The 21235-nt window shown below is 46.8% G+C and overlaps 1 protein-coding gene and 1 pseudogene across 3 annotated transcripts in view; one reads left to right on the top strand and one right to left on the bottom strand.

The window, feature by feature from the left end:
- Positions 1-12091, bottom strand: part of PDE8A (phosphodiesterase 8A) — a 154804-nt gene extending 142713 nt beyond the window's left edge. Inside the window, exon 1 of one of the 3 annotated variants that reach the window (XM_068558438.1) lies at positions 11162-12091. In XM_068558438.1, coding sequence (XP_068414539.1) covers positions 11162-11380 — 219 coding nt within the window. In that variant the 5' untranslated portion in view covers positions 11381-12091. The remainder of the gene's footprint in view (positions 1-11161) is intronic. The other 2 variants (XM_068558454.1, XM_068558462.1) reach the window with 2 other exon arrangements.
- Positions 804-893, top strand: LOC137753303 (U5 spliceosomal RNA; annotated as a pseudogene).
- Positions 12092-21235: the final 9144 nt, after the last annotated feature.

Here is a 21235-nt window from a genome sequence, read left to right as displayed (position 1 = left end):
TGCTCGCCTCAACTACAGAAAAGCCCGCACGCAGCAACAAAGGCTCAGTGCAGCCAAAAATAAAATTTAAAAAAACAAAAACAAAAACAAAAACTCAAAGGGCTAGATAGCTGAGTAGACCCTGAGGAATGAATCAATGAGCTAGGAGAGTGAGCTAAAGAACCCTCCCAGACTATAGCACAGAGATGGGAATTAAAAGAAAACTGAAGAGATATAGAGGACAAATCAAAGATGTGCCTAAATCCGATCATTTGGAGGAATCTGCAGAAGGGAAGGGAGGAAATGGAAGGGGGGACAACATTTGAAGAAATAACAATTAAATGTTTCCTAGAACTAAAAGAATAAAACCATTTAAAAAAATAGTTTTTAATTACAGTTATTTAAAGTTATCTACAAGGATGGAAGGAAACATAATACCATTTTATGAGTAGCTATCTCCTGATTGTGCAATTTAAATGATTATGCAATTTAAGGTCCTTATCTTTTTCAAGTTTTCTAAAATGAACATTACTTTTGTAATGAGAAAAAGTAATAAAAGTTTACTTTTATAAAATAAATCCAGAACCAAGATAAAAGAAAGGCTTTTAAAAATTCCCTAACCTCTCTTTCCTCTGACTTCTACCCTATGCTATTACAGTGAACCTGTTTCTGTAAGCAGTCACCACAAACTTGGGCAAGTCATTTGATCTCTTTAAATTTCTGCTCCTTTTAGGTCTTCAACAGGGAAAATAAAATCCCTCCTTCCTACCTCACAGGAGTTTGGTGAACATCAAATGAGATGATGTATAAAAATTGCACTCAGTATACTCTGATTTCTCTTCAGATCAAATAAATCTTTCGCCTTTTACTAAAGATTTCCGTGGAGAGAAACAATTCGGAGACTCACAGACATAGAAAACAAACTTACTGTTACCAAAGGGGAAGGGGGGAGGGATATATTAGGAGTTTGGGATTAGCAGATACAAACTACTACATATAAAATAGATCAACAACTAGGTCCTACTGTATATCACAGGGAACTATATTCACTATCTTGTAATAAACTACAATGGAAAAGGATATGAAAAAGAATATATATATGTGTGTGTGTGTATATATATATATATATATATATATATATATATATATATATATATATATATATATATATATATATATAAAATCAGTTTGCTGTATACCAGAAAACACAGCATTGTAAATCAACACAACATTGTAAATCAACTATACTTCAGTTAAAAAAAAAAAAAAAAAAATAGCGCCCAGTCAACTATACAGCACTGTAGAAATTGAGCATGTTATCACAGTCCTTCTAAGCCGGTAAACCCCAACCTCTGAGTCACCCTCCACTCCCCTCATCCCTCACTCCCCAAATCCAATCCATTCCCTAGCCTGCCAGCTCTTCCTTCCTTCCTTTCCCAAACCACTGCACTACCTAGTTACACCTGGTCATACTTTGTGCCTGAACCACCACAATAGCGCCCTGGGTGATGCCCCGCCTCTAACTTTTCCTTACCCCACCCAGTGCACTTTCCTCCTAAAACTTAATCTTCATAAAATACATTCATCCTGTAACTACAATGCTGAAAATGAAAGTTCTCTCAAGTTTACAGGATGGACTTCAAACTCCTTAACCTGGTTTTCAAGCCTTCCCTCCTATCCCTGGTCAACCTCCTCACTGTTTGTGGAACAAGCCAGCAACCCCCCACCCCATACACACCCTCATTCTCTACCCATCCAGGTTCTCCCAGTCTTCTTAGCCCAGGCCAAACCCCTCCCTCCCTTCCTCCCTCTGCACCTTCTGATCAATCCAGACCAAGCTCCTGCCTGTTCTCTGAACAACCACTCCATCCCTCAGGCGTCATCCTCACTTCCAGGTCAGAGGCCTGCCCCACACTTCCAGAGAGGACTATTTCTGCCCTGAGGGCAGGGCCTCCTGCTTGGCTCCTGTATCTTCTGTACTAGGCACTCAAATTAACCTGCTAATCATTTTAGTCTGTAAAATAAACTTTCTCTGCCTAACTGAATTTTATTGTAATTATTTCTTTAGTTTTCTTTATAGTTTTAATATCTATATGTATATCACATATATTCCTATATAACATACTGTTTAGCTATTAAACTTTAAATAAAAAGAATTATACTTTATAAATTCTTCTGTAAGTTCTTTCCTTCAACATTGTTTTTGAGATTGATCTATGTTCATATCTGTACCTATAAGCCATTCATTTTCAAAGCTGAAAAGCATTCCTTTGAATATCACAACTTATTCATCCATTATGTTGCTGAGGGATATTTGGGTTTTATCAAAAAGTTTGCTATTAAAAGCAATGCTCCTATGAACATTCTTATGCATGTTTCAATACACATATGTGTCTCTAGGATTGAAATTGCTAGGTCATAGGGTCACATGTTTAACACTACTTGGTAATGACAATGGTTTTCCAATCGGTTTTGCAACCGATTTATGCTTTTACTTACAGTGTTGAAGAATTCCTCAAAAATACTGTCAGGCTTTTAAGCATTTGCCCATTTGGGGGTGTAAAATGTTATTTCATTGTGGTTTTAATTTGCATTTCCACAGTGAGGCTGACATCTTTTCACACATGTATTGGCCATTTGGTTTCCTCTTTGATAAGCTCCCTAAGTCTTTGCATATTTTTCAACTGGGCTGTCCTTTTCTTATCTACTGTAAGAGTTCTATATTTATTCTGGATACCAATCCTTCATTGGTGTTATGTGTTGCAAATATCTTCTTCCAGTTTATGGTTTCCTTCCTTTTCACTCTTTTGATGAGAAGTTCTTTATTTTAACTTAGTTGAATTTATTAACCCTTTCCTTTATGGTAAATGCTTTGTGTAACTTGTTTAATAAGTCCTTCCCTACCCAGAGATCATGAAAATATTTATATTTCCTTTTAATAAAAAAGTGTTAGGGGCTTCCCTGGTGGCACAGTGGTTGAGAATCTGCCTGCCAATGCAGGGGACAAGGGTTTGAGCCCTGGTCTGGGAAGATCCCACATGCCGCGGAGCAACTGGGCCTGTGAGCCACAACTACTGAGCCTGCGCGTCTGGAGCCCGTGCTCCGCAACGAGAGGCCGCGACAGTGACAGGCCCGCGCACCCCGATGAAGAGTGGCCCCAGCTCACCGCAACTGGAGAAAGCCCTCGCACAGAAACGAAGACCCAAAACACAGCCAAAAATAAATAAATAAATAAATAAGTGTTAAAATAAAAACTTCAAAAAGTTATATAAACAATCAATTAGCACATGAAAACATACTCAAAATTATTAGCCATCAAGGAAATGCAAATCAAAACCACAAGGAGATACCACTACACACCCACCAGAATGGCTAAAATTAAAAAACTGATAACACCAAACGGTGGCAAGGACGTGGACCAACGGAATTTTTATTATATACTGTTAGCAGGAGTGTGGAATTGTATAACCCTGGAGAAAGGTCAAGCTGTTTCTTAAAATGCTAAATATAACAGCTATCCTATGACCCAGCAATTCTACTTCTTGGTAGTTACCCAAGAAAAATGAAAGCATATGCCCACATTATAATTTATACTAGAATATTCATAGCAGCTGTATTTTTAATAGCCAAAAATTAAAAGTGGCTCTACCATCCCTCAACAAGAAAATGAATAAGTGAATTGTGATCTAGTCACACAACAGAATACTACTCAACAAGAAAAAAGAGCAACATAGATGAATCTCAAAAATACTACGCTGAATGAAAAAAGCCTTACACAAAAGAATACATTCTTTAAGATTCTATTTATATGAAACCTAGAACAGGCAAAAATAATTTACAATGGAAAAAAAAACTGTGGTTGTTAGCGGGTGGGGTTAGGAATGGAAGAGGAACACAGAGAACTATTCTGTATCCTGACAGAGATTTGCATTACACGAGCATACACATTTGTAAAAAAAAAAAAAAAGGAAACAAATATTTTAATTCTAGGTGATATGCATACTGAAGTGTTCAGGAGTCACGTATACTGATGTGTGGAACTTACTTGGAAATGATTCCAAAAATAAAATGGATTTCTGGGTGGATAAAGGGATAGAGAGAAGTGGTAAAGCAAATAAAGGAAAGTGTTAATAGCAGAATCTAGGTGGTAGGTATACACGTGGTAATTCTTTCAACTTTGCTGTATGTTTGAAAATTTTCACAATAAAATATTAGGGAAAAGACAAAAATATATTTTAAAAAGGAAGAGATGTGCTTTAAAAAAATAAGCAGATAGGGACTTCCCTGGTGGTCCAGTGGTTAAGACTTTGCCTTCCAAAGCAAGGGGTGTGGGTTCGATCCCTGGTCGGGGAGCTAAGATCCCACATGCCTCACAGTCAAAAAACCAAAACATAAAACAGAAGCGATGTTGCAATAAATTCAATAAAGACTTTAAAAATGGTCCACATCAAAAAAATAAATCTTCAAAAAAATTATCAAAAAAAAAAAGCAGGTATATTTGAGCAAAGTTTGCCTTTGAAAAAGGTAATTGAAAGAAAAAGATCAATCCTTACAGGTACTGGTGCTTTGGAGTTTACAAAACACTTTCACACAGATTATTTTAAGTGATCCTCACCAAAACCCAGGTATTCTAGTCTCATTTTATGCTTGAGAAAACTTAGGATCAGAACTTGCCAAATATTACACAGCCGGTACCTCACAGTGCTGGACTTAAAAACAAACACCTCTGGCACCTCCACCTCCGTTCTTTCAAATACACCTCACTAGGGACCTGCCGGCAACCGCAAACATTTGAAGACCACGTGGAAACTGCTGATGATGTGCCACCAGCCCTTTGCTTGTCCCATGAGCAGAGTGACAAGGCTGAAGCAGCTGTTGTACTTACACTAGCAGGACATGAAAGGGAGAGGCACGCAGACAGTAAATGAGCATGAACTCAACAGATCGAAGGTGTGTTTCCAACCCACACAGAATAAAAGAACTGGTAAGCCCCCCTCGCTGAGTTCTTTGAGGCCGTGCCCAAAGTCTGGGGAAATCTGTGATATCCTTCCTGTCTATATAGATGGGCAAACTGCATATGAGGCCTGTAGCTAAGAAACTGCAACACAAAACTTGTCAAAACAGCTCTCTGACAAGATATTTCACCACTCTTCTTACCAGAGCAGAACAAAAGTAGAACAGAAGGACGAGATCCAGGAACACTGCTTAACCCTGACATGGCCAAAATGAGAGGCAAAAGCTTTACTAATCACTCCACAGATTAATCACTGGCTTCAGGGTATTTTGGCTTTTTGTTAAAACATATAACAACACACCCCAATAATTTTGGTTAAATTTAAACAGGTGAGATAGACCCACAGAATATGAATAAAAGCCCTTTCATTCAGCCTTAGAGACTGGTGTATTTATTCAAACATTTACTTAGTGTGCCAAACACTTGGGGAACTGTAATGAAACTAGGACACAGTCCTTGCCCTCAAGTGGCCTAGAATCCAGCCGGAGGCTCAAAAGAGAAAACTGAGCCCACAAGGGCTATAGGAGAAAGTCCCAAGAGCAGAGGAAAGAGTGCAAGTATAACCAGGGCCTCAAGAAAGATTTCAGCTGGGCCTAAGTCTGGGAGGATATGTATGTGCAGAACTGTGGGCAGAAGAAGGGGGCGAGGGGCTGCACTCCAGGCTGGCTCCTACGGAGGTCCTGGCTAAGGAAGGCTACCTGCAGCCTGAGCACGAGGGAGAGGAAAAAGTACCCCTGAGGGATGCCTGCCAACTCATTTTAGAGAGTGAAGAGGACAGATCAGAGGGCCTCACAAAATGCCTGACTTGAGGAATTAACTGGGACAGGGCTGAATATGGCTGTGACTTCCACAAACATGGGAACCTAAGGTAGGGCTGGAACCAACTGCCCCAGTAAGTCAAGACTCAACAAAATCTTAATAACACAGATTCAGGAGGTCTGCTTAAAACCCAGGTGGACCTGCGATGTTTGTCGCCTAGCAGAAGGCCACAGAATGGTAGATGTAATAGAGACAGGTGGTTCTCAGAGCACCAAGCCAGGAGATAAGCACCAGGAACAATGGCTTTGAATCCCAGCCTAACTGTATGGCCTTGGGTGAGTTTCTAACCTCTGGCGCCTATCTGCAAAAGGGAAATGACACTAGCCACCTCACAGGGTTGAAATGAGAGAACATCTGAAAGGCATCCAGCACAGTGCCTACCACGTAGGAGGCATCAAGGAAAGGGGGATATTACTCGTATGAACAGTCTGCTGTCTAAGAACTTCAGAGTCCAATGCCGCCTACCATCCCACTGTGTTGAGAAACCAGGCTGAAGCCACTGTCTTTGGATACGACCAAGGGCTTACTCATGTCCTAAGCAACTTCTCCCTCTGTTCTTTGATTTCTTTTTATGTTAATTTTTTTAAAATACTCTGCCCATTAAGGCATTTTAGGTTATTCTGAGATGTCTGCCTCACCCTGTGGCCTCACATCACAAACCTTCCCCTACTGAAGAACCCAATACAAACAGGCAAGCCGTCCAAGGGAAAACCAGTGTCATAAGCCACTTCACAGGGAACATTTGTGCCAGAAGGGACCACAGGCCCCATCCCAACACTCACTTCAGCAAGGACAGGGCCAAGGCCAGCCCAGGGCAGGTCTCAGCTGATAGAGCTGTGACATTCATAACATCACTCTTAAGAACCAAACTTAAAGTTATGGTGGTAATGATATTAAGCACTAAAAACCATATATAATACAAAGCATTTTATGTATATAATAGGCATTCAAGAAAAAATTTAAAAGCAGTTATCTTTATAGCTAGGCCTGGCAAGATAATGAGATTCTATACACCAAAAGGCATAAGAACACAATGATGACAGAACTCACAGCCCATGAGCTCAAGATAAAATTATAGTCACTATTTCAGGAACAGAAAGTTGGGTCTCGGGGCTTCCCTGGTGGCGCAGTGGTTGAGAATCTGACTGCTAATGCAGGGGACACGGGTTCGAGCCCTGGTCTGGGAAGATCCCACATGCCGCGGAGCAAGTAGGCCCGTGAGCCACAACTACTGAGGCTGCGTGTCTGGAGCCTGTGCTCTGCAACAAGAGAGGCCACGATAGTGAGGGCCGCACACCGCAATGAAGAGTGGCCCCAGCTCGCCGCAACTAGAGGAAGCCCTTGCACAGAAACGAAGACCCAACACAGCCAAAAAAATAAATAAATAAAAAATAATTAAAGGTGCTAATTAAAAAAAAAAAAAAAGAAAGTTGGGTCTCATTTTCTCAACCACACTTTCACAGGGAAACTTTCAGTAACTCCAGATAATCTACCAAGGGCCGGTGACCCCTAGTTGCAGGGGTGGGGGGTCACTCAGGTCACACACAAAGAAAAATTCACTTTCTTTTAGGAAAATATAAAAATTTGATTAATCCACGCTGTATGTTAAGAGCAGGCAACAAATTTTATTCCATAGCTGGAAACACCAAGAAACCACTAAACTTTGGTGGACTAGGGTGGGTAATTTCACCAGTTTTGTGGAGGATGGTGGGCTGGCAGGGAAAAGGAGGGAGGAAGACTAGGAAAAAGGGGAAGGTGGTGAAAAATAAGGGAAAACTAGGTGGGGGGGAAAAATGACACAAGCAAATACTAGAGATAGACAAATGGAGAATCGGTCTGAGAGCTGAAGGCAGTAACCCCTGGTTAGAGGTTAGCGTGTGGCCACGCCATCATCTGTCACCTGTTGTGTTCTGCCCACCCAGCTGCACTAATCCTTAAATCTCTACAGGGAAATCTACTAGACTCACCAGGGTGGAAATATATTATTCCCTGAGCACAAATGCTCAGGAGCATTACCAGAGACTTCCAAAAACCAAATCTAAATTCTACAGCCTCCACTCTAGTTAAAACTGGTTTCTATTTCTCCTTTATATGGGCTGGCTGGATTTTCCACTTCTACAGCCTAGTCCACACAATTCTCCAATTCAACCAATGTCTGTGGAAGGCCTACTGTGTGGGGGGACACAGCAGGGAACAAAACAGATGTGACTGCCCCTCACAGAGCTGATCAGTGACACACGATGGGGAGGGCATCCATCTTTAGCAGTGCACTGGGTGTTTGCAAAAACAGAGGGAGGGTGAGCGTAGGGTCTACTCACACAAGTCTTTCAAGGGCAACTGAAAGTCCTAGCTAAGGAAAGGGAAAACGGAGTAAATCTAAAGACCGACAAGAAAATGTTAAATGTTACAGCTAAAGTGCACCCTGATACAAAACAAAACTGTAAGTGTTCAAACTGAACACAGCATTCATTATCCGTAACCACATAGACTATAACTCCTGAAATGGATAAACAGCCAGAGTATTTTTGGTAATACTTAAATAAGTTCATAAAGATGACCCAGCCTAATGTATTACAAGATCCTAAAGTACCTTTGGAATCATTAAGAAGCAGATTATGTTTACTGAGTTTTACTGTTAAGTATATTTCTTGTACTTTGAATATCGGTATCTCATGTTAGGAATCGTGTCTTAACATGTGGCCTGTCTAAGATATACCTCAACAAATGGGCTCCATAATCAAACACATTTGGGAAATGTTGCACACTCTAAACACCACTTGGAGATTCAGAGTGTATTTTAGGAAATTAAGCTTTCTGACAAATCCTGTATGAAAGAAATCTGCCAAACTTAGTCTGAGCCAGTATTTCCCAAACTAATTTGACCATAGACACTTTATTCATTTAATACTTATTAACAGTCCACAAATTGCTTCATGGAACACATGTGGGATACGCTACAGGTGTAGGAGATGATTAATCTGAAAATGCAATTGATTATCAATCTCCCAAGCATTCTGATGAACTGGTGTTTACTATATGCTATAGAAATACAAAAACTTCCCCAATGAATTTCTGACTGGAATTCACTCAACAATAAGCTGACTTACTATATTTTTAAGAAAAAATATTTTTAATGAACTAAAATTGGATCTTGATATGTTAATATAAAGGAATTCAAATTCATTATATAATAATTTTACTTTGCTAAATTGCTGAAAGCTTATCTTCTCTAAACATGGGTTTTTAAATTTCCAGAGTATACTGAATATCTTAATTTCAAAAGATTCATTTCCTTAAAGAAAAAATACTGAACTAAAAAAATGCTGATATTTACCTCTGCCTATTACCTGATATGCCTAATTACAAATATCTGTAACTGAGATGTGGTATCAACATATATAGTTCATGAATAACAAGCATGGGACTATTATTTCTATGGTTGTGGGGTTATTTATAATTTGACTCCTCCTCCTGAAAAACCTAACCTTAAAGCCTACATTGGAGGTTTTATGGAATCCAATTCCAGTGACTGAAAAACTTTCATCATTCAGTTAACAACAAAAATAAAACTCAACAAACATTTATTTAGCACCTACCATATGCATGCCAGTGGATTAAGCACTGTAATGATGAATGTATTTTTCTGGACCCCCAACTCAAGACAATGGTCTGACAATGGGCAGAATACTTGAGACTCTTAGAAACTCAGGGGACCTCTAGGCAATGTGGATGGCAGAAGAGCAAGCTGCTACACTGGAAATGCTTACAAGACACCTGGGTGAATTCAGGACAACTGCCCCAAAAAGGCCAATAAGGCACAAGGGCCTCTTTCTTAAAAAGCTACGTTAGTGACTAAAAGTTTAATATTACTTAATGCAAGATAACCAATATCAGATTTGGGTCAAAAACTTGAAAGCTGTTATAGCTTCCATATTCAACTTCACCTGTGACGTCTTTTTTTTTTTTTTTTTTAAAGCCAGTTAGGTAGCTTAACGTACAAGCATTACAGTGACATTAAGAGCAGCTTAGGTTAATAGTTTAAAACTATCACAGGTTTCTACAAAGACTCTGTAAGAGAAGGAATCCAAATCTGATCATCAGAATGAATTTGAATTTTCAGATAGCGCAAGACAGGGGGAGAAATCACTTCATCTATGTTATGCAACGCTGAAAAAGACTTTTCACTTTTATAGAAAAGGCATGATGACTGCTAGAAATTTAAGACAGAAAGTGAACCAATTTCTATCCCTCTAATTTGGGAGGTCTAGCAGTACTCAATAAGCAAGAAAATCAAGACAGTTTCGCAAATGACTCTTTTAAGCAGCAACGAGAGGGATGATCCTCAACAATCTGCAGCCATACATACAGGAATATTTTCCCCTAGTTTAATAACACATAAACAAACGCGTGAATTCCAGCTCTAAAATTTCAAGTCAGAGAACCCGAAAGCTGCAGCAGTCTGTCCTCATGAACACTTTTTTCCTTTTTTTAAAAAAGAAAAATACCTTCCCTTTAGAAAACCTTAACAAAGACTAAGCCCAGAAACTCTGACAAAACACAGCCAAGGCAATAGGCGCTGGAGAAGACACGCAATTTAAAAACACAGTCACAAACTGTCCCAGTAAGACTGCTTAATAAAAAATTAACTTTGTCCTGCTGAATGCTTCAAAAATCGCGTTTCTGATACTATTTTCTAATTGCATATGCTTCAAGTACAACATGCATGCTAATAAACGTGAACCTCAAATACATGTGCAGTGAAGCAAAGCTGATGTTCCAGACTACATTTTAATAGTCCCAAAGAAAATGGAAAACTGCAACTGCATGCTTGTGCAAAGCTGACACAGGGAAAACGCAACACGGTGGTAGGGTCCAGTACCCCGGCTTCACAGTGCTAGCCGACCTTCCCTTTCCACCACGAGAACCAAAAGAACAAAGTTCACACTGATTTAACGTTCAGGGTCCCGCCAGAGTATCCTGGGGGGGTTCCTCTGTACCCACTGTTTGGTAGGTAATGGATTCAAGCGCCTGGGTCAAATTCACAGCGGTCCCTCCTGCTCGACACGTTGGGTCGGATGTGTCCCAGGAACCGACGCCCGCGGCTCGGAAAGCGTCCTAAGCACAACTCTACCAAGCACGGTCCCCAGGACCACGGTTGGTACGCCTCCGGTCGCTGCCCTGGCAAGACGGTCCGGTGGCGTCCGTCAAAGTCATCCAAAGCCGGGCGACAGGTTACCGCGAGCCGGGAGGGAGCCCCACCCGTCCCTGCGGGAAAGCCGCCGCGCCGCGGGGCCCGAATTTCACCGCGGACCGCAGCCTTGGAGCCCCCGCCCGCCCGGCACCCCTTACCGTATTGCCGTTGCCGTTGCCGCTGCCGCCGCTTGGCTCGGACTCCACGAGGCTGGAGCCGCAGGACCGGGCCGAGGCGGCCGTCGTCTGGCCGGGTGGGAGGCGCGGCCCACTGGGCTGCAACGGCGGCGCCGCGGGGGCCGGCGCGTCCTCGGCCTCGTTGCCGCCGTGGTACACCGCCCGGCTCTCGGAAGCGTGGATGCTCGGGGCACAACCCATGCTGGCGGCGGCGTCGCCGACACGCTGGCGGGCAGCCGCGAAACGGTCAGTAAACGGCCAGCCCGGCGCCTCGCGGACGCCTGGGCGGGCGGCGGCGAGCGCGGGTCTCGCGCCAGGAAGTGCGGCCGCCCCTTTTATCGCGGTGCGGGCGCAGCGGCTGCAGCGGTGGGGAGCGGGCGGTGGGGCGGGGAGCGCACCGCGGCCGCCCCTCCGAACATGCCCTTCCTGAAGCGGGAGCCGCTGGCCGCCTCCCTCACATCGCCGCGCTCGCCTCGGCCGCGCCGTGCTTCCGGGGAATTTCGGGGGAGGAGATTTGAGCTCTCTCGACCCGAGAGCAGGCGAGTCCGCGCCGTGGAGCGGCGCGACCCCCGAGGGAGGTGAGCTCCCTGCTGCGCCCGCTCACGGCCCCGTTTCCGCTCCGCGGCGCTGCAGCCTCCGACTCTCGAGGCTCGGGCACCCACGCCGCTCCGCCTGCCGCCCCGCGAATAAATGCTCCTGGTCCGAGGGCTGGTGGCAGAGAAAGCTAGCCTAGATCTCTCGCCGTTGAGGGGTAGGGGCCGGAGGAAGCCGGTCGGGGCGGCGAGGCCGCGTCCGCCCGGGTAGGGAAGGACAGACCTCGGCTCCAGTCGGATCTGAAGCCGTGCCGTCGAGAAGCGCTGAACCGGCGGCGCTCACCCGAGAGCTGCAGGCGGAGCGGCTCCGGCTCCGTTTACGGGCCAGGTCTTCCCGGCAGCACGCCGCGCCCAGCCCCCAGCGGTGACCTCCAGCGGGTGGTGGCGTCAATGCAAAGCAGCTGGGGCGCCCGCCACCTCCTCCCGGCCCCTCCCACCACTGAGCATGCGCGGACACGACGGGAGGGGCGCGCTGCCCGGCTTGGGGAGAAAGACTTGCCCGAGGCCACACACAGCCACCCCGGGCCTGTGGGTTCTGACCTCGCGCCTGCGGCCACCAAACCCAGGCCAATGGGTTCGAATCCCGGCTCCGTAACTTAGCAGCTGCATGACTAATAGATAATTAGAAATAACGGTCACTATCTCTGAGCCATTAAAGAGGTCGGTGGAAGGACCGCTGTTTCGGGTGGCCCCAGGCAGGTGGGGTCCGGGCGTCATTGTCGAGGGCCGCAGTCCTTGTGCGTTCCCTCTCACGCCAAGACCTGGAGCACCATGCCCGCCTACACAGGCGACTGGGAGGCTGTGATGCTGGGATGCTAAGAAGCTACATTTAGGGGCAAGCTGGGGACGCCGTCCTACTCTCCTATTAACCAAAGGACGGGGCGCCCAAGACCCCAAAGGCTCCTTGCTTGCGGGAGCAGAACCAGGCGTCCGCCGTGCCGGGCGAGGCCTGTGATGACGCGAGACGCGTTGGCAGAACTACACCCCACACATATCGCCAGCGACTCGCTGTGTGACCTTGAGCGAATCGCTTAGCCTCTCTGTGCCTGGGTCTCCTCCCACGATCAGCTAGAGGGTGGCACTCCTGGGCGTCCATCAAGTACCCTGGAGGAGCCCACCTCGGACCCGCCCTTTCTCCCGCCCTCCCTGCGCTCCCGGTCAGCCGAGACCCCGGCGCGACGGGTCCCTTTCCTCTCCCGCCGTCTACACCTTTCCTAGCGCGGCCCTGGAACGACCCTGAGGTGCTGCGGCTCCCGCCTGCGGCCCGGCTACTGTAAAGACCGGGACGCGTGCTCCGGGCTGGAGTCCCTGCTGCGTCGCTGAGACTGCCGCACGGGCTCAGGCGGCGGGTTCCCTGCGGCGGCTCGGGCTTCAAGACGAGCCTAAGATCCACAGCCCTGGCTCCCCTCGAGCCGGGATATTACGGGCCGGAGGTGCGCACCGGGCAGTTTCCCAAGGGCAGCAGAGCTGAAAGGCCACGTAACCCGAGGGCAGTTTTGTACTATTGGCCCTCTTTACTAGCCGAGTGGACCCAAACCACTGGCACGTGACTTACATTATCAAGTTTAAGCACATTTAACAATAATCTTATGTGTGCCTCCCTGCCTTATAAAAGTACCAGCGGCTCAAAGAACATGTCTTGAAAGACACAGAAAAAGATTTTTACCATCAATTGTAGTGTTTTCTGCCTCTGTTTTGCTGGTTTTCGAACGTAATTTTTCCAGGCAGAATCTGCCCTCTTCTAAATAAAGAGTAATTGGTGAAGAAAACGCTCTGAAAACGCCTCAGGGTGCTTGAAAGTCTATCTCAGGCCCTCTGTCCTCCCCTCCCCGCCTCACTGAGAAGCCCGGCCTTGATGACTCCTGGCACTAACCTTGCCTCCTCCAGGGGCTTCAGGCTGCCCTCTTGGCTCCCCTTCCCAGGCAGGACCTCGGTGTCCTGGGATCACCCTGGAAATCCTTGAGCCCTGCTCTAATTCGGCGTGGGGACCCTTATCCCCAGCCCCGCCTCGCTGGCCTCCTGCGCTGCCCTTTGCTGTCCTGAGCTGGACTCTTGCCCTCTCTGTTGCCAGAGAACTGTTGGATAGCAGCGTTAACTGATTTCCAGCTCTGCAACTTGGAGACCCTAGACTTAGAAAGGTAAGGCTAAGAACAAAGCAGGAGCAGACAGGAACGGTAGGAGTCGTCCACCCACTTCTGGGGTCACAAGGAACAACCGCCCACTCACTTTCATCCATACTCTGGAACTCAGCCTGGGACACTCCAGGAAGTCACAGTCTCTCCCCGCCACCCCCCATCTCAGCTTCAACTGCCTAACATCAGTTCCACCCCACCCCTCCTTCCCTGGCCATAATCTGCACCTTGAGGTCCCTGAACACTTCTCTACCCAGTTTCCCCAGACCTCAGTAACAGGGGATGCAAAAGGGGTCACAATGACAGAACTAACCCAAACCTCACTGGCATGTGCCACCCACTGGCTCACCCAGGACTCCTGAGCCCCTATGAAGAATCCCACCCTGTGGGGTATGCAGGGAGCTCACGAACAATCCCACTCCTGCTGCAGGAGAGGCACCCCAGCCAGGGGGGTACCTGGAAGTTCCATGGCACGCAGGAGAACGTACTCCCCCACCACCCCGAATCCATTCCCCCAAGCAGAGTTGCTTGACGCCCACCAGGCTCAGAATTGCAGTTGAAGGTCAACTTCAATTTGGGGTTTTCTTTAAGATTTTTTTTTTTAATGTGGACCATTTTTAAAGTCTTTATTGAATTTGTTACAATATTGCTTCTGTTTTGTGCTTTGGCTCCTTGGCCAGAGACAAGTGGGATCCCAGCTCCCCAACCAGGGATCCAACCGGCACCCCACCCCACCCCCATAGCCCTGCACTGGAAGGCGAAGTCTCAACCACTGGACCGCCAGGGAAGTCCCCTCGACCAGTTCTTACTCTGAGGTCTCAGGCATGAGGTCAGTGGGGCCGGGAAAGAAGTCACCCAAGGGACAGAGGCCAGCCTGGGCCCCCACCCACCCACTAGCACAGGCCATTCCCAGGAGACTCCTCAGTCCTCATGGCCGCTTCACCAGTTCATGAGAGACATGAAAGTGCAGGGTCCCACACAGCTTTATTCTATCTAAAACCCAAACCGACTGCGTTTCCACACCTCTTACACCTAAGCTGATCCTTTTTACAACCAGTGCTCCCTCCTGGCTTTATTTCCTCCTCCACCTAGGAGTCAGCGTTCAAAGACTGCTATTGGCACTCAGTTTTCTACTCCTCTCCTTGCCTTCCCCATTGAACTGGACTTGAAGCATCCACAAGTGGGAGAGATCCTGCACCCTGAGGTGTGAATCCCAACCCTGCCATACATCCTCTCTCCAAGCTGCTTTCCTCTACTGTAAATCTAGGATTAAGGATATCTACCTCTCAGGGATTAAATGGGCTAACTGACATCAGATGCCTAGAATAATTACTGAGCGCCTGCGTCTTAGCTCGCCACCTCCTTCTGGGTCCTTTCAACACCACCTTCCTCCAGGCCTCCCCCAAGATTGCCAGAAACTGCTGGAGGAAATGAAATGACCCCGAGGTTCAATACCCCTACAAATCTGTGGCATCAGACTTCACCAGGTTCATTTCTCTAGCTTTCAAAATTTTGTACAATGTAATTTTTTTAATGTCTTTATTGGAGTATAATTGCTTTACAATGTTGTGTTAGTTTCTGCTGTATAACAAAGTGAATCAGCTGTACATATACATATATCCCCATATCCCCTCTCTCTTGCGTCTCCCTCCCACCCTCCCTATCCCACCCCTCTAAGTGATCACAAAACACCGAGCTGATCTCCCCATGCGATGCAGCTGCTTCCCACTAGCTAGCTATTTTACATTTGGTAGTGTATATATGTCAATTCTATTCTCTCACTTTGTCCCAGCTTACCCTTCCCACTCCCCGTGTCCTCAAGTCCATTCTCTACATCTGCGTCTTTATTCCTGTCCTCTCCCTAGGTTTGTACAATGTAATTTTTAAATTGTTTTAAAATTACACATTTTATAATTTACACATTAATACGTGCTAGAAAAATAGTAAAAAAAAAAAAAAATCAGACTTAGCAGAAGTATATAAAGTGTGCAGAGGCAAAGGAAAGTCTCTCTTCCTTCCCCACTCCCTTCCTTCCGTAGAGGTAACTACTGTTAACAGTTTGGACCATATGCTGCCAGACCTGTTTCTATGTTAAACATTACACACAGACACACAGACACACACACACACACACACACACGGCTATTAGGATATCACAAACAGGGCTGCCGTGAACATCCTTGAATGTATCTTTTTCTGTAAGGTGGACTCCTCAAAGTTGAATTGCTTGGTGAAAAGGTATGTACCCCTCACCCCACCCCAGCTCCAGAAGGGATGAGGGGAAATGAAAACATAGAGCCTGGCTGAGCTGAGGGATTGAGAAGGGGGAACTCTTTGGACCTGCCCTCTGCTCCTGGATAAGGGGGATCCAGCCACCCCCAGACGCAAGGCCTCTGTTGATCATCCTCTCCAGGCCCCTGGCCTCCTTATCTTTATTTTTGTCTGTACTCCCAAGCCTTTAGTAAAGTGTTTGAATGTTGCAGCCTTTCTCAGATAAGGGAGGGACTGGATGATCCGCCCCTAGGCCAGAACTGTAAGGAGGGAGCAGCACTTCCTATAGGTGAGAACAGTAGAGAGAAGCCCCCAGATGCTGTCCCCTCACTCCAGAATTCAGACGTACACCTGCATTTCTCTCCTCTATTTGGCTCCAGACCTTGGTACTCGTGGTTCTCCTGGAGCTCAGGATTGACAACCTAATGTGGACCCCCTTCCTCAAAATGACCTTATTAGCTCCTGCCGTCTCAGACTCCTCCACTCCCAACAAGGAGCTCTGCCCCCAGTGCCAGCTCCCTGGCTCCATCCACACTTTCCCACCAGACCAGGGGGTCATATCCTCTCCCACCTACTGGAGAAAGTCCCAAATTCCTAACATTGCTGTATTTGGTTGTAAAGGTCAGAGCCCAACTCCACTAGTTCTGCCAGGGTAGGTACTTATTGCTTCATTTCCCAAGAATACAGGAAGGGAAGAATACAGGGACCAAGATGCCACTAGGACCCATCTCACAGTCCTGACACCTCAGCTCTCCAGATGCAGTTTGCTGTGATGCTGAAACCATGGCCTTTGGGAGCCCCAGTCTCTACCTCCACAGCCCCACAGCAACACCATTGGTTTCCACAGCACAGGAAGTTCCTTGGCCCAAGTTCCTAATTTGGAATGTCCCTAATCCCAGGCCCCCATCACAGGGCCCCATGCTTACAAGGGTCCCAATCTCGGTTTAATGCTCAGCTGTGACCATCTTAAAATTCTTAATAAGTGTTGAACAAGGAGCCCCATATTTTCATATCACACTGGACCCCACAAATTCTGTGGCCGGTTCTGCCTACCTCCTCTGAGAAGTGCACTGTCTAGGTGTGTGCAGGGGAGAGAAGTATGGGGCAGTGCAGGGGAGGAATTTGGTATCTTGGGGGAAATTCACAGGGTCTGCCCTGCAGGTCATGTTGTTATTTAATGACAACAGTCCATGCCTCCCTCTACCCTGGACCCAGCGCCCCAGCCCTGGCTCAGTCCCTGGCCTCACTCCACCTCCCGGGTAGGTGGGACCGGCCTCAGGTTTCCCCTGGAACGGCCTTCTCAAGAAGCAGGTCACAGGGGGTCAAGTGACACGCCAAGGTCACACAGCTGGATGGGGCACAGCCAGGACCCATGAAGTCCTCCAGCTCTTATTCTTTCCCTGGGGGCTCATCCCAACCCACCCAGCCTCCCAACTGCCCAGCCTGTGGCTCTCAGCCAAATTCCACCTGAAAAGAGCACTTGGTTTCTGGGGGCCAGGATCACTGTTGACTGCCCCTCCTTCAGGGCAGGAGCAGGGGAGCAACACAGGGTCTCTTGGCCCGGAGGAGGAGAGCAGTGTGTCCAGACAGCCCTGCAATGGGACCTGTGACAGCGATGACACCGGCAAGCCTGTGTTAGGCTCTCTGACAAGCACTTCACGTGTGTGAGCTCACGTATTCCTCATAACAGCCCCGTGAAGTGCTTACTATTGCTCCTCCCACTCCCCTACCCCTGCCCCCATTTTACAGATGAAGACACTGAGGGTTTTTAAAACGAGGGCTGATGCAAGTCTTTAATAACCCAATACCCACCCTTTACAAAGGCTCTTAAAAACAGAAGATGCTTCTTTACTACAATGAAGCATATTTATTTCCAGCTAAGAGCTTTCAAGATATTTAATAGTGAAGCACTAGAACACTCCCCAGGGCTGGGACTCAGCGGGTCTACTCTAAAGAGTGCCCCAAGACCAAGAAGCACTTAACTAGAGCATAATTAATGGATTCAGAAATAAAACAAAAGGCAACAACCATCGCTGCTATTATCCAACGTTGTCTAGATGGTCTGAGAAGTGCAATGAGATGTGGCTTAGAAATTAGAGCACAGATATTGGAACTGGAGATAAAATTGATCATTAACGGCAAGTAATATAGCTTTATATCCAGGATACTCAGAAATCAATTCAAGAGTCATTAACATGAAAGATTTCTCTAAAGTGACCAGATTAAAAGTAAAAAAGTAGTACTCTAGACTATCAATGGCCCATTAGAAAATATAATGACAAAAATCACACTAAGTGCCAGGTTCTGGGTTGGCCCTTATATGGAACCCATGTTTCCCCAGACCTCACCTTGGTCACCATGGTGGTAATAACCCACATTTTGCTGGCTCTTTCCCCCTCTACTAATGCAGGCCTCCAGCCTCCTGCAGCGTTTCAGCCAGTTACTTCTGGGAGTGTCTGAGGGGGGGTCTGAGGTGAGGTAGTGAGATCACCCCCCATTCTCTCTTTTGCTGGCACCCCACACCATGTTACCAGCTGGGCCCTGGCACTGACTCCTGATGCTGTGAAAGCTGAGGCCCTGGAGTCCTCAGGGTGCTGAAGCTCCTCTGGGCTCCAGGCACAAGTCGGAGAAAAGACACACTTACAGGGTCACCAACCGTGTCTCAGTTTGCCCAAGACTCTCCTCTCCAGGTTTTAACACTGAAAGGCCTGCACCCTGGGAAACCCTCAGTCCCAGGCAAACCAGGCCAATTGGTCACCTTACATACACACGCGTGTGCGCACACACACTCATGTGCACACACAGTGTCTCACTTTGTCTCCTAGGCCCTGAAGGCATGCTGTTTGTGCCCTGTGTCTTGCAGAGTTTATATCTGGGCAAAGAGCCTTTCCAGTGTCAGTTCACAGATTTTCTACTGGGGACTCAGACTCAAGCCCACCCCTGGGTAAAGCAAGGAGACCCCAGAGCCCTGCGGCTTCCCCGTTATCCTCCCTCGCCTGACACACATGCTCCTTCCCACCCCTTCCATCCACCTGCCACAGCTTTGGTTAAACCTGGAATTTGCACTACAAAGAAGCATCCCCTCTAAATATCCCCAAAGCCCTGTGAGGTTGATGTTGTCATCAATACTCTATTGGAGAGAACGTGGAGGCTCGGGGAGGTTAAGTAACTTGTCCTAGGTCACACACAGAGCAGACGGCAGAACCAGGCTGCACACTGTGCCCTAACTGACGCCAAAGCCCAACCTGTCTCTACTGTGCAAGCACTTCCATGAAAATAAGTTTTGGCGATAGTAAGTTACATACGGGAAACTGAGGAGCCAAACATCACTGATGCTTAAGAAGCAGAAAGAGAAATATGATACACCCCAGAGCAACTGAGGGCTGCTCATTCCCAGGATAAATGGGAGGCAAAATGCAAAGCAGCACACTGTTTACCAAAAGTATTTGGGGCTTTTTAAATGTCAGCCGCAATGATCATGAATCACTCCTCTAAAGCTCTTAATCCAAAGTAACCCTCCTTTTCCCTCTGGCCTCTCTCCTGATTCATCAAGTTGCTTCTGAGGGCCTGAATCACCCGCCCTGAGTTCTGGGTCTCAGGCCTCCCACGTCCCATGGGGAAACTGTCATTCTCTTCTCTCGGGAGGGGTGTCCTGTATAAGTGTGCCCAAGCCTGCTTGCAGGGGATAGAAGACTTTGGAGGGGGAAGACTCCAGCCTAAGAAGCAGTGCAGCTGGAAAAAGTCACAGTAACAGGCTGGGCCTCATAATAACCGGGGTCCCAGATTCATCCCTTCATGTACAGACTCTGTTGAGCGTCTAGCCTGTGTAGGCACTGGGCTGGATACTGAGGTTACGGTGATGGCCAAATAGCCCCTGCCTATTAATGGAGCTCATAATCTGGGGTGGAAGGCAGGCATCATTCAACTCCATCAGAGTATAATTATAAGCTGATGAATGCTGTGACGTACAAGGAGCTCTGATTGTGTATCACAGTAGGAAATGATTTAACCTTGAACAGAGGAGAGTGATCACCAGGATGTTTTCCCTGAGCTGAAATATGAATGGATAGCTGTTTTTCCTGCCCAGCACCCATTCATTCTTATAGCTACCTAATTTTCCTCTGGGAAACCACAGTCACCCCTAGTATCAACTCAAATTATTTGGGTGGAATGTTTAGTATGTACCACATCCCCAGCCACAGAAATTGATTTCGAGATAGGCACATGATCCAATCCAGAGTTAATGAGGGTTGATGTTATTGGTTGAACCCCTGATCAAGCCATACCTGAAGTCAGAACTATGCTGGAACTTTTCCGCTTTAACAACTTCTGCTTTTGATTAAGCCTCTTTGGGTCTAAATTTTGGTCTCTTGCAACTAACAATGTCCTATCTGGGCTACAAAGTAGTAACATTAAAAAATATATAGGAAGGAACATTCCAGGCAGAGGTAAGAGAAAGCACAGAGTACAAAGACCCTGAAGTGAGAGGAAGGAGCAGGGTAGGTTCAGGAGCTAGCCCCTTCTAAGCTGTTGGCCACTGGTCTGAAGCTCCTTATGATCAGTTTCTTTTGAGCCTTCACAAGAACTCTGAGATGAGTATTAGCATTCTTATTTTATAGATGAGGAAACTAAAACTCACACAGGGGAGGTGACCTGCTCCAGGTCACAGAATAAGGACACCAACCCAGGCCTCTCTGACTCTGAGATCTATGCTGTTGATCTTCATCTTACATGTTTCTGTCCTACATATGATCTAACGGGACCACCGTCCCTTCTTTTCCATCCTACTCCTCTGACCACCTGGTTTCTAGTTGGGTTCAGCCCATGGAGGCTCGGAAGAGGTTAGGATGCAGGAGGACGGGAAAAGCCAGTCTGGCTCTGGCAGCATCATGGCAGTGGCTGCAGCTGGGTTGGTGGCAACAGGAGCCGGCGGTGAGCATAGGGGCGGCACCTCTAGCAGCTCAGAAGCAAGGTGTGTGTCCTCCTGGGGCCTGGAAGCTTCCTGATCCCTTTGGAAACACCCCTGTCATGCTTCTGTGTCTCCAGCTCTTCCAACACCT

Source organism: Eschrichtius robustus, chromosome 1, assembly GCF_028021215.1.
Source record: "Eschrichtius robustus isolate mEscRob2 chromosome 1, mEscRob2.pri, whole genome shotgun sequence".
Classification (NCBI taxonomy): Eukaryota; Metazoa; Chordata; class Mammalia; order Artiodactyla; family Eschrichtiidae; genus Eschrichtius; species Eschrichtius robustus.
This window is presented reverse-complemented; position numbering and strand designations above follow the sequence as displayed.